General features: G+C 41.7%; 1 protein-coding gene across 1 annotated transcript; it reads right to left on the bottom strand.

Annotated features, from left to right (window-relative positions):
* Positions 1 to 128: 128 nt before the first annotated feature.
* Positions 129 to 19,681, bottom strand: cavin1a (caveolae associated protein 1a). The gene is made up of 2 exons (XM_040124180.1): positions 18,868 to 19,681; positions 129 to 3,221 (listed from the first exon to the last, which is right to left on the bottom strand). The coding sequence occupies exons 1-2, from the start codon at positions 19,366 to 19,368 to the stop codon at positions 2,454 to 2,456; spliced, it is 1,269 nt and encodes a 422-aa protein (XP_039980114.1). The 5' UTR covers positions 19,369 to 19,681; the 3' UTR covers positions 129 to 2,453.
* Positions 19,682 to 21,590: the final 1,909 nt, after the last annotated feature.

Raw genomic sequence — 21,590 nt, 5'->3', positions numbered from 1 at the left:
GCGCAGGGCACACGCAAACGCGCAAGGGGACACACGAGTGGCATAAGCAGATATATGACAGGTTCGTAAAATGAAAACAGTAGGCAGTATCTTTTATTCAGTAAGCTTTTATTTATATCGAAGTGGTCAGGCAAAAGAGGCCTTAAACACAACAGAATAAGCAAGCTTTATTATTAATAACACCTACCTATTGTAATTATCTGTTACATTATTTTATTTGACTAACATTCATATATGTATATATATATATATATATATATATATATATATATATATATATATATAAGCTAGCTTCAGTTTTTTAATAACCAGTAGCTTAAAACAGGGCAAAATATACATGGTGGCAAAAACATATTTTTTCAAATGGACCAATTTCTTACAAGTGTTTCAGTGTTTAATGTGCTAGACGACGTACATATTTTTGTCGGAAAAAAAAAAAAATCAATAAAAACACACTATAATAATTCCAAGCCTGTGTGATGTCAGAGGCCCGCAGTTGATTTCTTTGCGCCCTTAATGAAATTTCCACTTGATGCTGACCAACTCGGAGTCTCACGAAAATATCGGTGTGGGTATATGGTATGCAACTACTCTTCACTATCACACAAACACACACACACACACACACACACACGCACATACATACATACACATATCCTTTCTCTCTGTGTCCGTCTCACAGTTCTCTACCCTGCTCAGTGCTCAGAGGAAGCACTCTCCTTAATTGCATTCCCCAGCCCATTGATTATTTTCATGGTGCTCCATGCTGCACAGTGGGCTTCTGCGCGCCTACACCACATCGAGGTCACACACAGGCCCTTGACCGTACATTCACCTTGTTTCCATCTGTAGCCTTGTACATGTAGGCTTAAATGATCAAAAGTGGCGGTAATTGAGCATGGCCATTTTCAGTTTATGCCAGAATAATTACAGAATAATTACAACCCAATTATCATAGCTTCCTCTAATCATCCACCATCATCTTCTCTACAGCGATAATGATAATTCTATGATCCATGGTCACATAGTTTTTTTCTGTTATCGTGGACATTCCTTTTATATATCAGAGGATGTACACAAGACTGCACCTGGTCTCTGTAAAAACGTTTGTGGACTGGATCATGCTGTTCCGTTGTTCTGACATTTATTAAAGGGCCATGCCATTCATAATACCTGGCAGTGTGCTGCCTCCATTTAACTGCATTTAGGATGACATTTGCATCTCCGTTACGTACGTGTTACGTAGTCACTCATTAAACTGTCATCTTGCTCTCCGGACCATCATTTTTCCGCCCGCAATTACCTCAGGAAAATTTAATAGCGATGTGCAAATGTACTATGAAGAGCTGTGACCATGGTGACAGTTGTTTCTCTTCTCCTCGGTGCAGCAGTGTACTTTGTGAAACTTGGTAAGTGGAACATGTCCATATGCGATAAATATGACGCGGTGAGTGAATACAATACAGTAAATGATAATCAAAAAGTGTTTTGAAGCATGCATTGTAAAGATACATTGTAGCAAAGGTTACATTCTAAATTTCATTATTATCAATTTTTAGTATTTCATTAACTGTATACATTTTGGCTGAAATGAGTGACCAATTAAGGACCTATGATAGAGTGGCAAGCGATATTGCCCTACATAATACAGTATAATTTAAAACTCAGCTGTGGATGATTATAAACAATTGCCATTATCTTTTTTCTTAGTATTCTACAGACATAATGCTTCTATTTTCAGTACTTTATATTTGTAATTAAATGAAAAACAATATAATTAACATTTGGCACAATGCCTGAGTGACTGGCAGTAAATAAGCATTATGCCCTTGAGGCATTGTGCATATCAGGGGTATTGTTTTTGGAAACGCTTCAAGTCCATTCCCTTGCCCCCTTCCTCCCCAGTTCTTTATTTCTTATTTCTTAGGCCTAATCCTTGCCTTTGTGTTCAGTTTTTTTCTTTCACACATGCACATTACATCACTAAAACCATAAGCCATTAGAACATAAATCATGCCCACAACTTCCTGTTACCATACTTATTAATGTGCATGTCATACATGGTAAACATTATATTATAAATTACATCTCAATAGCAAAAACTATTTATACCTTTTTTTTTTTTATCGCCGCTCAATTTATCAAATCAACAAAAAACAGCAAATATCCTAAACATACAAGTCTGGGATGGCCATTCAACCTGCAGCATGTTTCCAAATCTAGCTTTGTTTTTTTTGTTTGTTTTTTTATTTATATGCTAAAGAGAAGCAAATATGAAAGTCATTCTTATTGGGTACAATAAAAAGAGAACAGAAAACAAATGAGATATCATAGATTGTGATCATGTCTAGAAAGTTCCTACGACTAAGATTGTGTCCTTGTGATTAGATTCATTCATCAAGACTTCGTTCCCTTCTTCACCCATTTATTTCTCCCTGCAGAGCTGGGATGCTCTATTCACTTTGGGCCTTCTTTAGCTGGTCTGGCTCCACCCTGACCAGCTGAGAATCCTCAGTCACCACCAACAGAGCCTCCATCTCTGGGCTGTCTACACTCACCAGCTCCCCTTCTTCCACCTCCACGTGCACACCAAGCCCGTTCTCCTCTCCCCCTGGCTGGCCCTCGGCCTCGGTCACCTCCACCATCTCTGTGTTCTGCACCACCTCCTCCTCCCCTTCTCGGATCTTCTTAACATGGAAGGTGAAGGGGGGCACACGGTACACAGTGGTCTTGGACCGAGCGTAGATCGTGTGGTCAGGGGTTAGGGACTTCTTCATCTTGTCTTTGGAGCTCTTCATCTTCGCCCTGCGCTCCAGGTTGGGTGTCATTCGGGTCCCGATCTTGCCAATCTTCTTCTCCAGGTTATGCTTAGTTTTCTCCAGATTGTCGCGGGTTCTTTGTCTTGTTTTCTCCAGGTTCTCGCGGGTTCTCTGCTTGGTCTTCTCCAAGTTCTCCTTGGTCTTTAGTTTGGTCTTCTCCATTTTATCTTTGGAGAAGGCTTTCTTTATGTTGTCCACTTGCTGCTTGGTGCTGCGTTGGAGGCGCTTGGTACGAGACTCTTCAATAATCTCCTCGATCTCCACCTCCTCATCTGAATTGAGATTGGCTGGGAGTCCCTCTTGTCCCTCCTCAGATATCTGCTCAAGGCCCTCCACTGCTTTACCTTCAGCTACTGTCTTTGCTGTCTTGTCTTTGGATGGCTTCGGTGCCTTCACTTGATCCTGAGGGAGCGAAATAGGAAGGATAAGAAAACAGAAGACTGTTTAGCCACAGCAGCATTACATTAAGGGATCACAATGTGTGAAACTAATAACATTTTCCCTTTGACATTTACAACAAAATTTGCAGAAATTATGCTACACTGATTGTATTGTATGATTAATGTAAATTATGGCATTTCATTTAATATGTCAGGTGAAAATCATCAACCTGAGAAGGTGAAGTTAATGGTTCTGAGTGAGAAATTAAACGGAAAACATGAGCATATGATCCTTCACAGATTTATGTCTTCTACACAGTTGGTACGCACTTCAGTTCACTGCTTGTAGCTAGTGTAGGGTGCCATCTAGTGGTATTAGTCGTATGCCAAAAATCATGCGCCAACTAGGCTACATCCAGTTGTTTGACACTTCCAAGTCTTAGAAATATAAGAACTTGGGCTGGTGTGTATTGTAAGACACATCTCCCCAATAATAATGAAACTACAGGGCTTACATTGAAACGTATATTTTCTGCAGCTCTGCAGTCATATTGAAACTAAAGCCAACAGGCTTTTACAGCTAACCACGGGTGCATTTCCTGCCATTTTTGCTTTCATTTTTGCTATAAGATCTTAAATTCTCACACTTTATTTGTTGTGACTTAGTGGCCTAATTTTCAGTCCAATCTAACAGTAAACAAAGAAGACCTTCAGGGGATTTTGCAGATAAAAATGTTTGGATAAAACATAGATTATCTATATATTACAAATGTTAGAACAGTTTCAATTTACCCCTAAAATACACAGCACAGCAGTGAAGCAATTTCACACCTGGTCAACAATATTTATATGTTTAAGCCCCGAAGTCAGGCCATACTATGTGTTCTACACACAGCAATACAGAAATGTTGCCTTAAGTTGTAAAGTTTTACTTTACTACTTAGGGGAAAAAAGTGTACAATCCCACAATGCATACAGAGTTACTAGAAGGTTTCCCATGACATTTCCATGTCTTTGCTTTGTAAAATCACTTGTTCAAGCAACAAATTACACTGCTGTAATGCTGACAGATGCCAATCAATCAGCACTGCAGCAAGCATTTTTCCATGTTGTTTGGCAGGACACCGCCAGCGTGGCACCGGATATCCACACAGGGAGAAGCAGCGCAATGCAGAGAATGTGATCCCCAAACAGGGTGTCTGTGGCCACTAGAGGGATTATTGGTCCCACCCCGCTGCACCTCAGTGCCACACCTCACTGCTTCTCTTTGGAATGCATCCTTCCGCCAAACACCATCTTCACCGACTTTGCAGCTACACTCACTGTTGTCATATTGTAATACATAATAATACTTTAATAGAAATATTAGTTTAAGTCACCATGGCCTTCCATCTTGAGTCTTGCATGCCATTATACAGTATGAACTAAAGTTAGACCAGTGCAGGCACAGACCGATTCCCCTGCGGGACATGGGCTCAGGTGAAATAGATACCCAGTGCTGCCGGCTGATAGCAGGTGTCTGTTTGTTTCAACACGTATTCATTGGGATTTTTTTGTAAAAAATAACAGTTTAATAAGGCAGAAATAACTTCGTCAAATGAATCACCATCACCACGTCAACAGAGCAAATTGAATGCATCACCTCTGACACAGGCGAGCATGTCGATCATCCAGCCTGGTTTGAGGTGAAATCACCCTTCCTTCCCCCTGCCCAGATGTCACTTCAGATTAAATAATTTCTGGTTGTACTTGTTATGGTTGTTTTGTTTTTTTTTGTTTGGTTTTTTTTTTTGCATCACCAAACAGACAAGGGCTACATCCCCTTTAGCCTACATGTATTGCATTTTAATGAAAACCTGGTCCCTGAAATGGCTATACTCAGGTAATAGAAGTACATCCCAACATATTTGAACATGCAGGACAGTGGAGATAGAGTAGATACACATTACTCGTAGACAGAGTAGAGCACAAGAAATGAGAGCACACCCTTATGGAGGTAGTTAGTGTAAGTCTGGGTTTTTGGGATATCGAGACTTATAATGTGAGGAAATATTCAAAAGTAGAGAAAATTTAGCTGTCCTCAAAGCAACTGTCAGTTATATTTGCTAAAATTTTGTTACATACTGGAATAACTAGCTTACTTGGGTGGGTTTTTGTAAGGTTAAGTCATTAGTAGCTTGCAGTATTTATTAAAAAATAAGATTTAATTCTGATATCTGACTTGTGAAAGACAGACACCTGTCAGATCACATGAGCGGCCAGTTCAAATATTGCCATACAACCCTTTCATAAAAGGGACACTACCTTTTATATCTAGTGCTGCCTATGTTGTGGGCCTGGCCGACCCGATCTGTATAGGTTTATTTTGGGCTGGCCTTTCCCTCTCTCTGGATTCCATCTACCGTTCTCTGGCTACCAGCCACTGCAGTGTTCAGCCTTATGGACCCCCCACCCACAGACACACACACAACACCCTCCCCTCAGAAAAGCAACAGAAAAACACAGCGCTCTGTGACCATGGCAACCACCTCCTCATGTTGTCTCTGGAGGGCGGTGAAGTTTCGCCGGATAAACAGCTGATATCTCTACAACAATGTACCAACATGAGGTTCTCAGTTGTTGTGAGCGTTACAATTAAACTTAAATTAAGTACTGCACCTGCTTTGCAGACATGCACACCGAGAAAAGTGAGGCTGAGCTGTAATAATAACATTAATGAGAGATATTTTTGAACATGACCCTACTGCAACATTTTCAACAGGTTTTATCACGACAACGTAATGTTATAAACAACACCGAATAGGACAAATACACAAAGACCTGAAATGGGAGCAGATATTTAAAGATAAGCCCATACACCGTAAACATGTATACTCACAGTGACAGAATACATAAAAAGACACCGTGCACTGTGAATAGCTATGTAAGAAGCTGTTCAAGTGACCTCTCATGTCCCTGGCAAAACTTGTTTGCTGCTGTGGGGTAAATTTGGCTGGTGGGCTAAAATTGAAAGCCAGTGTGTTGAGCTTACATTTTAAAAGTGCAACTCTTGTCTTCCTGTAGAAAGTAACCCCTTAGGAAAGACAACCTGCGTGTAAAAATACACACGTACAAATAGTATTCACGCTAACACGCGTACGCCCACCCTCACACACAGAAACACGGACACGCAGTTTTTTTTTTCCATGAAGCCAGACCGTGAATACCTTTCACAAAAGCAGCAGCTCCGATCCCTGAACAGGAAGCTTCCACGGCGGATGGAAAAACGGCAGTGAAGTCATACAAAACAGGGAAATTTCGACATGGTCCAGGATTATGTCGATTTCATACTCTTCCTCACCAAAACTATGTATAATGCATAATCAAAATCATCACTGCCCAACTTACTGATCTTTTTCTGGGGACAGGCAAACACTCATGACTTACAGGGAATCAAAGCACAGTGCACATGGTGAAGGATTTCCATACTTACTCGAGCAGTTTTTTTTATGATTTTAAAGGTCAAATTGCAACCTTGTGGTCCAATCGTGCGTTGTAAAAGCCGCTGTTAAATCGGTGCATAATCATTCCCCATAATGTAAAGTAATAACAACAGAGACTATAGCCTGACTGATAACTGGATTTTTGAGGCAATTACCAACATAGATAATTGGACGTTTATCTGATGATTGGTGGACAGTCCTTTTAAACAGGATAGGACAGGACAGGACAGGACAGGACAGGACAAACAAAACAAAACAAACCAAAACAAACCAAAACAATCTTAGATTCTCTTAGATTTTTTTTTTTTAGAGTTTTGACCAAGACACACAGTGAAAGGAACATTTTACAGTGTAAAAGTCAACTCTCTGGTCCGTGCTCTCTGATTGACTACGTACTGGTGGCACTGTTTCTAAACGACCTCAAACCTACTTTGGCATTTTTCTCTACTGCAGTTTCCTTTCAGTGGCATATACACGGACAGCAGTATCTGCAATAAGCATCAAATATCAAACGCTGTTGATCAGTTGAAATATACTTAGTCACAATTTCAAAATGTTCCAGTCTTTTATTAGGCTTTCATGGCTTGTGGGAACCGACAACCCAGACTTGAGATGTTGCTTGTGCGAATATTTTGTCGTTTACATTCTTAAAACTTGACTCAGTCCACTGTATCTGTGGAAATTGTGATGATATCAGCAAACTATGTTTGGGTTTTCTTGCCTGATTGCAAACAAACAGAAGATTGAGGGAGAAGGTGGTAAGTCCATTAGCGTCCCTGTGTTACCCCCCTTTCTCCTCCCACTTAGCAGCAGTGGAAAAGTCAGAACTCTGTACTGTAAGTGTGTGTGTGTGTGTGTGTGTGTGTGTGTGTGTGTGTGTTTGTGTATGTGTGTGTGTGTGTGTGTGTGTGTGAATGTTTACTGAGAAATGCAGGGGGGGGGGGGTTGTGACTGAATGTATGTGTGCTCTCCTCAATGAGAGGGAGGTCTGTTGCTGTGTTTTTCCTCCAAGTACAGTGACTCATACCTTATGGAAAAGCTGCCTGGAAATAGAGGAAACTCTCTCTCAAGCCAACAAATGTCTGAGCTGTATATCAGAAGGAGGCACGACACAAGAGACGCCATTAAAAAGTCCCAGCAGTGTGAGGAGAAAGAGTTTGGAAAACAGCTAAGACTAAAGCCTGCTGAGAAAAAGCAAGCGTGGCAGAGATGTAAAACAGGGAAGGATGCAGGAAGCGGGACAAGAGGAAAACAGACATCATCCTCGAATTGGGTATTATTATATTCCCCACAACAATTTTCTGTATCTATAGTGATAAACAATCCTTCAAAAATCCTTGAACTTAAAGTGTTCATGTAAAAACAGCATGTCTTTTTTGTTGTCTAAATATTATCAGAGGCAAAATGTTCTCTGTCTGACGCATAAGTGGGCCCGGGGATAATTTAACTCACTGACTGTTACCATGGACGACAGAGCAAACAGTGTTCTCAACCAGCACTATGTAGAGACCACAGCAGCTCTGACTAAAGCCAATGGCATCCAACTCGCTTCATCACCAATATTCTTGCTCTATTACTTAAATATGTCATCATCTTTATCAAGGCAGATATGTGGAAGATTACTGCAAGTCAAAAAAAAAGAAAAAAAGAAAAAGAAGGTTGTCTTTGATCGCACAACTTTCACGCGTGCCCAAAAATGACCATGTTTTCTGCTCTGAATGTTTTACCATAATATTAATTGTAAGTTGGTCTTGTGGGTCCCAGTTTGTGGTATGTGCAATCATAAAAATAAATATGGATAACCATTGGATTCAAATAAGAATCTGTCCACCCTCTGCTGTTCAAACTAAAACACATGCTATACATGACCGTCATAATGCATATGATTTAAAAGATAAATAATATTATTACAAAAACATATATATGTATTATCTAAGTGTATTACTTCTGATAAAATATTAAATAAATAGTGGGAATTTATTAAAATAGTGATCCTATTGCATAATGCATTATTCAAATCTAAAAATGTTTATGATCACGTTCAGATTTGACTGATTGCAAACATTTAAAAGTTTTTCTTTGGTAATATCGCTTTCCTTTTTTGCATTTAGAATAAGCATAAGATCCCTCTAAACATTACTGTTTATCAATAACTGATGTTCCCAGGAGTCAGGAAATGTAGCAGGGTTGATTATTGTTTAGATCACAAAACCGTGCTAAATAACACTCACAGTCCCGATCCACCTACACGTTTGCAGGCCCGGCATCACACCGTCCCTTTTTAGGCAGTGTGATGAAAGGCCTCTCCGGTGAGTCACAGGAGCAGCTGTCTGATCGTGTCCAGTCCTTGCAGCTGTGCAGTTTGCTTTCACAATGAGTGATATCACTGACCCATGTGCCCCTCCGGGGGTGGGAAAAGGGACAAACGGGAGATTGACATGAAACAGAGGTGGACTTTCACGTGTTTGAGCCCCGTACAGGCCAGAATCGTGATGCTTTGATCCCTAAAGAGTGCTCGGAGGCTAAAATAAGGACGCTAATGTGCTGTGCTCGTTAACATTGATTGCCTCCCACATACTCCTTAATCAGGCTCCATCAATTCACTGAGCTCAATCAATTCAAACGACTGACAGAGGACTGGACCCGCCGCCTACTACCTCAGGCGTATCGAGGTTTGCACAGTGCAAAATCTGTTTCACGAAGCTCTCTTATCCCTTTCAGAACAACCCTCTCTGGCGGCAACGTGTTTAAGTTTCCTGTGGGTAATGGAAATATAACAACCAGTCCTGCTCTGTCTGTAGACAGATTCATTCAAAGAAAGGACCTCTGTCTATACCACATCGCCACCATGGCGATGTCGTGTTTAGTGCGCACCACAGGAAGGGAGTTCCTTGGTTTTTCTGTCTCAGTGATTTGTGATGTCAAACACAGGAATCTGTAGGGGGAATCCCTTTTCCACAGCTCAGCCGTCCCACATTCACGACTCTGAAACCACTGGAATCCCAGTCTCAGTCCCATGCAAAGAAAATGTGCTTTTCCATTTACGCCTCTGTTCGAACTGGCAGCCACACTGCTTGGTTATATAACTATCACTTTCTCTCTAATGGTGCCATCCATATTGACACCAAGGGGGTACAGTAAGTACAGTCTCAAATCAAACTCTCAGTTCAAATTTTCCATTCAAGTGCTTGGAAGACTGAAAGAGGTTTAGGCACCAACATGAATTTCCACATCCTACTTCACTGAGCTTGAAAGTTTTATTATTTGAATCTTTTACCTAAGTGAAAGAGTATGTTGCAGTTATTCATAGTATCCTCATTTTCTGTGCAAAACAAAAAAAAGACCTATTTACAGGATTATGTGATGTGCGGAGCAAGTGAGGGCATGACTAATTTGCAAACAGGAATATAGTACTTGGCCCAGCTTTAGGAAACTATAACTACTGAATTACATTAAGCCAGTGTAATGATTAATGGCCAATTACTCCTGCCAAGTCACACCTGGGGGTATGGGAAAGGAGGCATCCAGCCAAGCACCCATACTGCTTTCCTTTGTTCTGAATGGAGGTATTGTTTGTGTGAGACTGAAGAATGCGACTGGGCCATTTTAGATGGAAAAACTGCCGGGCTGTATAGAGCTTTCATTCTGTCTTTGTGTATCAGGTGTGCTTCCCTGACAAAATGTGTATTATACCCTATTAACAAAACCGTATACTCGTGTGAGCAGTAAACCCTAAGAAAACATAAGCAGACCTATATGGCTATAAAATGGGAATACATTTTTAAAATATAGTCAGATGTCTCACCTTCAAAGTTTGCCTCTTTCACTGATAACATAATTTAGGTGCTATTTGTATTATTTATAGCTAAATCATCCTAAACATTCATGTGCATGCAAAATCTAATCCCCAGGGTACCCAAAACCCACAGAGAGGCATGCTCTCTGTGACAGCCTATAACTCACGTACCAGTGACAAGAGCCGCGAGCCGCCACCGCAGCAGCGGGGAAATACGGCACCAGGATAACCTCACTGCTGCACTTCGCTCCGAAGCTTGGCACAGGCAAGACTTTACGTTCACACGCAACGTGTTAGGTTGCAGGGATAACAGTCACTTATATCAATAACAAATGTATGGCTGCTACTTTAACGGCAACTTTCTGTATTATTAAAATAAACAAACGCTTTAAAGGACGTCTCTAGTGGTACCTAGATAGGCAGGTAGGTTTCAGTTTTGTTCTGAGATGTGAAAGACTGTGCTTTCAACAGCTGTCATTGAGAAATCTAATAAATTAAGGTAAAAAATGAAAAATTACAGTACACCTGCAGCAGACAACGTACATTATGCATCCAAAAACTTAAACTGCGTGTTCAAACACGCACATTTATCTGGAAATACCGCCACACAAATATATATATATAATGCAATTAATCAGTCAGTTGGTGCTCCAGATCGCTAAATTTAGACCCACTCAATGAAACAGGACACTACACCATTCCACTGCATTACTGCTTGTGTATTTATAATTAAAAGCAACATAGTGGTTTCCCTTAATATACCAGCTCGGATCATTTGGCCGACTTTTCATTTTGGCAATGGCCTCATAGATGAAGGGTGTGCCTACAAATCTTGGAATAAAAAGCATGAAGGCTACCGGCAGCTTCCACAGAGTTGTGATGTGGTACGAGGACACATTTCTGCTGGCCAGCCAAGAAGCTGAATGATAACTACAACTGGTCAAATCGAGGGGCTGACCAGCCGAAAAAATCCTTTCTGCTGTCGTGGCATGGGGATGTTTGGTGAGATGGGAAGGAAGCGGCGCCCTGGGATCAGGCATCAGGGAACCTGAAATTAGTTATTTCAATTGGAGCGGCTGGGAGTGTTCTCTCGCGCACCTGGAGAAACAGCTCGCTACAAAACAACTGCAATGACTGTAAGATGTTGCGTACATGCAGATGTGCTCATGTATGCACAAAATGAGGAATTCATTCAAGTTCATTTAAGTCTTTGCTTAAATCGATACTTGCCCATTGTGAGACAATGAGCTGGCAAGTAAACTGAGCAGCTCTGACAGTTTTTGCTACAGGTCCAGCTACACTATGTAAATCACACATTGTCTAAAAGTGCTGAGGGAGACTTAGCTCACAGCTAACTTATAGAACTCCAGCATTACAGAACCAAGAACAAGAACCAAGAATATATTAGACTTGTAGATCTATTAATAATAATAATAATAATAATTATTATTATTATTATTATATACAGACATGTGCAGTGTTTCAGTGTGTTGAAATAGCAGGGATCCTCTTTCTGCTGTACACGCTCTATATCCTAATGACAGGAGCATAGGAGAGGCTACAGTAACACCATCAGCAAATCGACCTCCTATATCTCAGACACACGCACGTGGCACAGAGTGTTGAACACTCGATCTGAGGAAGCAGAGCACAGAGCAAATGTACCGTATGTGAGTATATAATTAAACCAGTCCAGTTATGCCACACCAACCGGGTCGTAACTTTCAGCATTAACATACATTATTGTGACCGCACCAGCTTGAAAGTTCATCTTTGTTTAAAAAGCAAAGAAATCAGAAAAGCAGGGTGAACAATAGAAAAGGATGCTGGCTGGTAGACAAGTGACATGAAAGACAGAGGGAAATGCGAGGAAAATGGTTTTGATCTTTCCAAGATATAAAAGAATTACAAATAAAACTAAAAGGGATTGTTTTTGCATTTGGGTTGAACTCGCTTGGTCCTTGTGTGTGTCTGTGTATAAAAAAAGAAAGACAGTAGGAGAGAGACAGAGGATCAGAGCACTACAACATCCAAATTTGGCCAGACATGCCAAAAGAATAATAGTTCTGGCTCCAAAATGTCGCTGATCGCTGCTAAAACAAATGAGAGGAAGAGATAAGCAGGGGTTTTAAAAACTTGACTTTCAAGGAATAGTTCGACATTTTTGGAGTTAGATGAGAAGACTGATATCATGCTCAAATTTGCATGGTAATTATGAAGATAGATTTCCACTAGCATGTCATTTTTGTGCAAAAGTGTTAAACAAACGGAACATAATCTTATTAATTTAAGTTTAGAGGTGGATTTCTCTTGCCCTACAGAGCCAGGCTATCTTCTTGTCCCTGTTTTCAGTTTTTAATACAAAGCTATTCTGACCATCTGCTGGTGGTAGCTTCCTATTCACCTCAGAAACCTGAGAGTGGTATCAATCTTTCTATTTCCCAAAATGACAAACTATTGCTTTAACAAACTTCAGAAGACTCTCTCGATAAGATGTGGGGCAGGTGTCTTCAGAATTTAACTCACAGTGTAACAGTGTAATAGTTCATTACGGGTTATGTTTACTATATAATATTAGATACTGTAAATTAGAAATGTTTTCCTTTATCATGTATGCCACAGTCGAAGAAACCCACATGGACTCCCGGCCAACTTTTTACACCCAGGGGCTCATACGCCGCTGAGTACCTTTAACTCAGCACTGGAACTTGTCATAGTAGCTGACGTGCAATAGAGAAATGTGGAGCCTTCCAGATATCTTTCCACTCTCACGGTAAAAAGAGGAGTGCAGCATGGGAGAAAGACAGAGAGGAGAGACTGGAAGATAACAACATGGTGTACAAGTACTGTAGCAAATACTGAATGAGCCGTGCCCTTAGTTCTGGATTTAAATTCTGAGTGGGAGTAAAATGGGCTACGTCGATAGTGGGAGAGACGGGGGAGAAAGAAACTGAGAAGAGGGGAGAACAAGTGCATGTTGGCAGAAGAGGCCCAGAGATGCCAGCGGGATGAATCACAACACTAACTTGGTGCTGCTAGATGTGTGCCCCTCAGTTGCTTACTGTTGCCTGCAAGGAGTTGGCTAAGTGCTTTCATAATTACCTTCTCTGTGATGAGTCTGTGATCTGATTTACGCCTGGAGACAAACTTAAATGGCCAAAAGCTTTGGCTTTTGCAGTAAGTGGAATCGAGTTATTACATACATGGGCTGGGTTAAAAGATATTAAAGAAAAGTGGGCTGGGGCTGGTGGGGTAGAGATGCTTGTTGGCTGCGTTCTGAATTTTGGGAAGTCCGTGGAGTTGGCGTGGCATGAGCGGACTGTAACTGAGAACTCTTACATCTCCCTGATAGAGTTGAACACTAGGCTATCAGTGTCCTTAAACTGCAGCCAAAGACGCTGATTCCAGACACACAGACTGTCTCACACGCTGATGGATATAGACTATCACGTTGCATAAACTGGATTAATTTACATAATCAAACCGATAATGTGCATCGTGACACACACACACGACCCCTTGTTCTGATGGCTCAGTCACAGTTTAAAGTACCGTATGTGATTAAAGCGCGCATTTCTTATAAAATTAACTGAAAAGAGAACTCACACTGGTACTTGTGTTGCTTGGAGCGATGCTGTTTAACTATTGATTATGAAGAAGTACAATTATTTTCAAAGTCAAGTAATCTGCAGATTATATCCTCTATTGATCATTTACTCTATAAAACTTCAGAAAACAGTGAAAAACGCCCGCCATTATTTCTCACAGCTTAAGGTGCTGTCATCAGATATCTGGATTTCGTCCAATTTAAGGTCCAAAACCCAGAGATATTCAATCCACTGTAGTTTTAAGATGAGGAAAAGCAGAAAATTCTCACATTTTAGAAGCTGAAAGCATCAGATATTATGTCTTTTTTTCCTTGAAAAATTATTAATTGATTAGCAAAATAGTTGACAATTAATATTCTGCCAATTGACCAATCATTTAATTGACTAATCTTTGACAAATTGACGAATAAATTACTGGTGGTTAAAATTCAATACATCAAGAATGAAGCTGCTGTTCAAGCTGGTGCTTGTCATGGTTTTTAAATAGTACATCGTTAATTACTGAAATACTGAAAAACACTCGAAAAAACTGTCAAAATGATCTTAGTTAGTAGTTTGATAAATCGTGATTGGCTGTCATGATTTGTTGGTTGTTTCACACCAAAGTGAGCTCGAATCGTCAATCGTCAATCGTTGGGGTCAATCGCATTAGACTCATTTTGTGACTCCGCCGCTGGCTGTATGATTGGTTTCCAGGGAATATTTACTTCGCTTCTGATGCCCTGGTTCACTGTAGGTATGAGAAAAAGTTCCCTCTGTCCCAAGGAGTGTGGCTTTTCCTTGTAAGCGTGCAGCCTGGGCCGTCTGCCTGGGGATTGGCGACCCCTTGGAGGGTGGTTGCCTGAGCCTAAATCCTGCACCCTCTGTTGCCATTTGTAATATTTGTGGAAAGAAGTGCTGGGTCTACTGTAAAGACTACTGTCATGCAGCTGCCCAAAATCCACAGAAACTCTGATAATGGAAATGATCATTAGTTTCCTTTATTTATGTGTAACGGAGGTTAACGCCTTTTAGCTGTTCAAAAAGACGAGCAGATTTGTCCTTACTAGTGGAATATCGAGCTGCTGCAGACACAGAAAAAAGCTTCTAGGCGGACACTTGCAAACTCACATGCATGCATCATAAAAGCCACAGTATCATCTAAAAAACATTTCACCAGAATTGTGTTGTGGTCTAGGTTTATTTCCTGACAGTTGCTGCCCTTAGCAAACACTACAACAGGAAAATAGGCCTGCAAGGCTGAACTAAAATAGTCAAATGCCTGGTATTGTGAGACTAACGGGAATAAGGAAATAAACTTGAACTCAATTAGAATGATTATGTGTGTTTGCCTTTCTTGAAAAGACAATTGGTCTATAAAGGACAGTGATATCATATGAAACACAGTCAGGGAAGAAACAAGCAGGGCGGGTGTGAAAAGCTCAACTGGATCACTGGCCAGTTGTGATCCACAGAGCTCTGATGACAGGCCGCTTGCGCCTTGTGCAGCAGGAAGACCCTCAGCTGCTGCGAGGACACTCACAGTCAAGGGTTTGTTATTCTAAACCCCAAGCGTCGCACCTCTAGAGAGACGCCACCCAGGGTGTTCAACAGCTGTACTTAACGTACTTTTCACATTCTAAACCACCAAAATGTAGGTGCAACCCTTTAACTAATAATGAGAATTTTTCTTCACCGCTTCCTCAAGCGGGATCACAGTGAGGCGGGTTCCCATTTTGGTCTCACGAGAAACCACGGTGACGCCACAGTTTCAGTGTTACTTAAATGTATGCAGATAGACTGAGATCTGTCACAAGTATTGTTATGCATATCTGATATGCAGAGGTTGAATGTTACCATGTACATCTACTCAAGTACTGTATTTAAGTACAATTTCACTGCATCAATAGTTATAAGCCAATAATACAATATACAGTATATGTATCTGATATGGGCCATTCTGAATAATGAGTATTTTTACTTTTTGTACTTTAGGTATATTTTGGTGCCAATATTATTGTACTTTTATTTAAGTAAAATTCTGAATACAGGACTTTTACTTGTAACAGAGTACTTCTACACTGTTGAACTGCTGCTTTTACTGAAATAAAGGATCTGAATGCCTCCTCCACCGCTGCTGATACGTCCTCACTGCCACACCCTGCTGTTGCCAGGGGGAATGCTGTGTGCCACCACCATTGCAGGTTTAATTATAAAGCATCACTGTCAAAGTCTTTCCGTCCAGAAATTCGGAGGTATGTGGCTATTCTCAGGTTGCACAGACAGAGTGGCCGCGGGGAAAAGTACGGCACCGGCAGTTAAAGCCGGCATCAGCAGAGTACAAGGTCCTACGCAGAAAAAAGTAACGCTATAAAAATGTTTCACTTGTCTTACGCAAATTCTAGCCTCACTGGACATTAACACTCTGGGTGAGAGCCAGTCATGGCGAGGAATGGCCACACACACACACACACACACACACACACACACACACACACACACACACTACTGGTATTACTACTTCTGAGGACACTGAACTCAGTTACATTAATCCCACAGACGTTTACCTTAGTTTACCCACAACCTCTGCACGCCTAACCCTAACCCTGACCTCCTCCTTAACCTAACTCCGATTCTAAAGTTTCCCCACTCTAACAAATTGACACACAAACAGACACTGGAAAGTGGTGAAACCTGACTGAGAGCCAGTGTTGATTTGCAGTGCTGCCAATAGCTGACCAGCCTATCTGTCGGTCAATTAACCCGCACACAGTGCAGCCACCCTCTGGCAGTAAATACACCGTGGGAGCCCGAAACAGCTACTGCAACACAGAAGCTACAGCTCTCACAACTGCTTTTTAAACGTGACAGTCGCCAAGTTTAGATGGCGTTAACAGCAGCACATATGCAATCATACCAGCAGGAAGTTCTTTATGCTGTGTCTGTTGAAACACAATCCAAACTAGAGACTCAGGATAAAAAGCTTTATAACATAGTGCAAGGTCTTGAAACAAGCTCCACATCTGCGAGCTGTTTACCCCTTTAATGTACAGTATCCTACACTGACAACCGCTCACAGGCATTCAGTTGAAAAGGCTTGCAGTAGACGGTACAGTGGCACAAACAGCAGGAGGCACCTGCTTTGCAGAGTAATTTATTAAGGCCTAGTGTCTATGATTGGATTTCTGCTAGATGCCTATAGTGTAACCTGCTCCCATCCCGGGAGGGGAGATCTGAAAAAGTTTGTTCCTGCCAATACAGATCCTGAAGTAAGCTCCACTCACGAGAGGCTTACAACTCTCAGATGCACTGTTACTAATGTTTTTAAATGAAATCCTCCCCCTCTGCTAGCTAGCAAATTGCAGAGGTTATGATATGATGTGAACGAGGTGACTCCCACTGACAATTTCTTTCGATGGTCATCTGATTTATGGTGTATTGACAAATTCCAGATCGCAGGGCACGAGACCTTTTCACACACAAAATTAATTAAAGGAGAATTGCTGCTGTGCACGCTGTATGCTGCAAGTTTACCAGCCAGACATGACAGCATGTCCTGGTAAAAAAAGAGTTGCTCAACAAGTCTCAAATGCACAACAGTGGTTAGACTTATCAGTGCTCTCACATGTGAGTTCATACTGTGCCCTATTTTTTGTGCGCCTATTTTCCTTCCGAGATGTTCCCGGTCCCGCTCCCTAACATAAAATGGACTCTGCCCCACTATGAACACTTGTTTTCTTAAGTATTCAAGTGGAGGCTTGAGCACCACACATGTAGGAATGTTAAGTGTCTCCCAGTTCCGAGAAATGCTTATAATAAAAACTTCATCTTCATCTTACAGGGCAGCAGCCTGCCAGCTATCTGTCCCCTGAGCACTCAGAGGCTGGGCGTTGGTTCTGTCTCAAGTAGCCCCTCATGCCAGTGTTTATAGGGCTTATATTTTTATGTACACCCACTAGTCTTTATTTAGTTTGATTGGGTAATCGTGAAGCCCTGTGGAGTGGGAGAGGTCACTACCTGCCTTCATTTTCCCATGGAAGCTACTGGTATTCCCTTCACCGGTGAGAGGGGGAGTCCAGCTCTCACTGAGCATGACCACAGTTCGTACAACAGTTCCTAAATATCGTAGTGCAGCGTCGGCTTCGTCGTAAACATTACTGCCCCATTTTAAGTTTTCAGGAAAAGGTGATTCTGACATTTATGCCATGGAAACCACAGAGCTGTAAGAAAATGCAGTCAGTTGGCAGTTTATTAGGCACACCTAGCTAATACTAATGCAGTCTAATACAGCAGTCCCGCATCAAATCCTACCTCACTGTGATTTATAGGGAGAGACGTTTCTGTCATGTTGTCCGCCCCAACAGACACACCTCTCTGTATGATGCGATACAGTTCGACTCCATGAGAAAAGTCGGCAGGGTTTACCGAAGGACCCCTTGTCATTTGCACCGAGAAGGGTCAACTCGTGCCCCAGTGTGACTCTCGGCTCGCTCTGATGAGATGGCGTCAAAAGCCCGCTCTGGCGGTCTGATAGCTTTTAAGGTGCATTTCACACTTCCTCCCGACTTTCCTTTGTGATGTGGGAAATGCGACACACCCCTTTTCGGGGCCAACATGTACTGTGAGTGTACTTTTAGCCCTGTTCACATCATTGCCACAAGTAAGCTATTAATCATGTTATTTTTATGCTTTGCTAGTCACCACATTCTCAAACAAATATTACTTGCTATTATATGATGAAAATAATACAAGAACAAGCTCATACACACACCGCAGCCCTCAGTAACCCCCCCCCCCCATCACCTGGTAGATGAGGACTTTGAAGTTGCGTCTCTTGAGCAGCTCGTTCTCGTTGCTCTCCAGCTTCTTGATCTGGCCTGCCTGCTTCTCCAGGTTGCTGCGCACCGTCTTGACGTTGACACTGACTTTGCGTACCTTTTCCAGCATTTTGTTGACAGTGGTGGCAGTGCCAATGTGGTTCTTGGACAGCTTAGCCAGCTCCCCTTGGATGGTGGACACTGACTTCTCCATGGCCTCCTGCCGGGCCTCGAGGCCATTCTGGGTCTGCTGGATCTGGTCCACCACCCCGATAATCTTGTCTAGCAGAGACAGAACCATGACCCCGTTCATCTGGGCTTCACTCTTGCCTCCGGAGCCCGTGGCCAGCACCAGGTCCACCTCCTCAGCGGGGTCATCGTCATCTACTGCCGGCTCGGTGGCAGCACCCACCAGGGCTACCTCTTCGTCATCATAAGGCACTTCTGCCAGGGCTGTGTGCTCCTTCTTGACACCTGTATCCGCCATGGTTGTCGACTCCAAATACGAACCGCTTGCAAACTCACTACAGATGAGAGTACACAGCCGAAAATCAACCTACAGGACCCACGCTGCACAGAAATCAGTCCCTAATCCTTTTTCCTTTCTTTTAGACAACTTTCTCTATCACTGGTTTGCCTCTTCCTCGTCTACTTTACACTTTAACTTTCTCTTCACCCTCTGTCTCTCACGCTCTACCCTCTCTGTCTCTCTGTGCCTCTGCTCTGGGATGCCAGCCAGCCAAGGGGAGTAGGGCCTCTTACAGCTGAGGCATGTGTACCCTGACTCAAATGCCTCCACTCCCTGTGACACCACCCTGTCAAACTTTTCCCTTCCTACACCCCGCCCCCCGCCCCCTCCCGCGCCCCCCCCCTCCCTCCCGCTTCCCTTGCTGCTGGGGCTCCACCCCATTCTGTCCCCAGGCACAGGGCCGCATATTTCCAGACTCCACCTCTTGTGGTGACATGACACCCCTCTCTAAGAGGGAAAGGTGAGGGCCACCAGAGGCGAGATCCAGTACCACAAAAAACATCGGTTTACACCAGAGAAACGTGACAATGGAAGTTCACAGTCTCTGAAGTCCTGGTAAAAGCAAAGAAATACGTTAAAGATGTAATAGGCAATAAAAAGCGTATTGCCAAGTGTGTGTAACTGCTTTGCTCTCTTTCTGGTATGGACAATTCTTCAATTTTAGTCACTAGTTTGTTTTGTGAAAATGTTTGACCGTAGGCTGCAGAGCATCATATCACATCTGTTTGGTTCAATAACTCAGAAACAAGCACAACACCTTGGCCATACTAATCCTTGAAGAATATACTCTTAGTCTTGTACAAGACAAAATGATTATTCTGCAAAGTACAAATGTGGGGAGGGAAGTTGTGTTTGAAAGCAATCTCCCATGTGTCAGTGTTTTTGTTAATGGAAAATGGCAAGTTTAACAAGGAATTTAGTATAAATAAGATTACATGAAAGCAAAAAAATCTTCAACTTCTGACCAAACAAAAAAACTGGAAATTAAAAAAAAACAAAGGGAACTATGGTCACCTAAACAACATTTCAACCAATAAATCTTGAATATTATTAATGGTTTGACAGTCTAAACCACTAACACCACCTCTGACTCATAAGAGTGAGTTAAAGCTGTACACTGTGTCAGATCAGCATACAAAGATAATAACTGGTTTTAATATCTGTATTATTCCCAGTAAAGAATGTTTAGTTGCAGTCTCTTACTGTGACCACTAAAGAACAACAAACAGAATTATCTGATCATATTTGTTAATTAATTTTTCTTCCCGCCACGGTTTGGTCACTTTATTTTGAAATTATTCAACAGAGGCCTCAGTATGCAATCATGCGTGACTTATTGATATTATACCAGCTTTTGATTAATATAAATATTACCAATATTGATGCTACTGCTGTAATAATAATAAACGCGCTAATCAAGAGCTGCACATATTGATCTTATGCTGATTTTATTTATATTCTATCGACATTTATGGAGTTGACAGCCGACATAAATGTATTTACAATAATGACTGCTCACTGCCCTCTAGGGGTCACAAATTTGAACTGCAACATTCAGTTAAATTTGTCAAAACCGCATCGGTGCAGACATGCTAGCAAACTCACACCTCTGGCAAATACTTCTGAAATACTATTTTTTTTTTTTTTTTTTTTAATTAAATTGGCTAGACTTATCCTAGACTGCACAGCGCCATGAATCACACCAAAACACGTACTGGTTGTCCAGTTGTGAACGAATTAAGGACAACATCTGTGTAATACTCAGATTTCGATGTTGTTACTTGGAATTGGAAAACACACGTTCTGTTGAATTCTGTCAAAAATATTGATTAAATTATGTCCTAATATTCATTTTTCTGTTTGCGACGAAAGGAATTTAGACACTGGGTAATTTACTAGAGATAGAATTTCAGGAGAGCAAGAATCTTAATCTGCCAAACTACCGAACCAAAAAGTTGCGCATAAAAAAAAAAAGATATTATGGTGAGGGGTTATTGTTAATGTGAGTAACTTCCTTTTGGCGTTACCTTATATTTATTCTGAAAATATTCAGCGAATGTGTTTAGGTCGTCACCTCTGCACTGACACTAATTTGATCAAAGTACTGTTGCAGTTCCTCGCTGCGACCACTAGGGGGCAGTGAACGCTCGTGATTCTAAATACATGGAGAGGGATTTTGA

Source organism: Xiphias gladius, chromosome 3 (genome assembly GCF_016859285.1).
Source record: "Xiphias gladius isolate SHS-SW01 ecotype Sanya breed wild chromosome 3, ASM1685928v1, whole genome shotgun sequence".
Taxonomy (NCBI): Eukaryota; Metazoa; Chordata; class Actinopteri; order Istiophoriformes; family Xiphiidae; genus Xiphias; species Xiphias gladius.
This window is presented reverse-complemented; position numbering and strand designations above follow the sequence as displayed.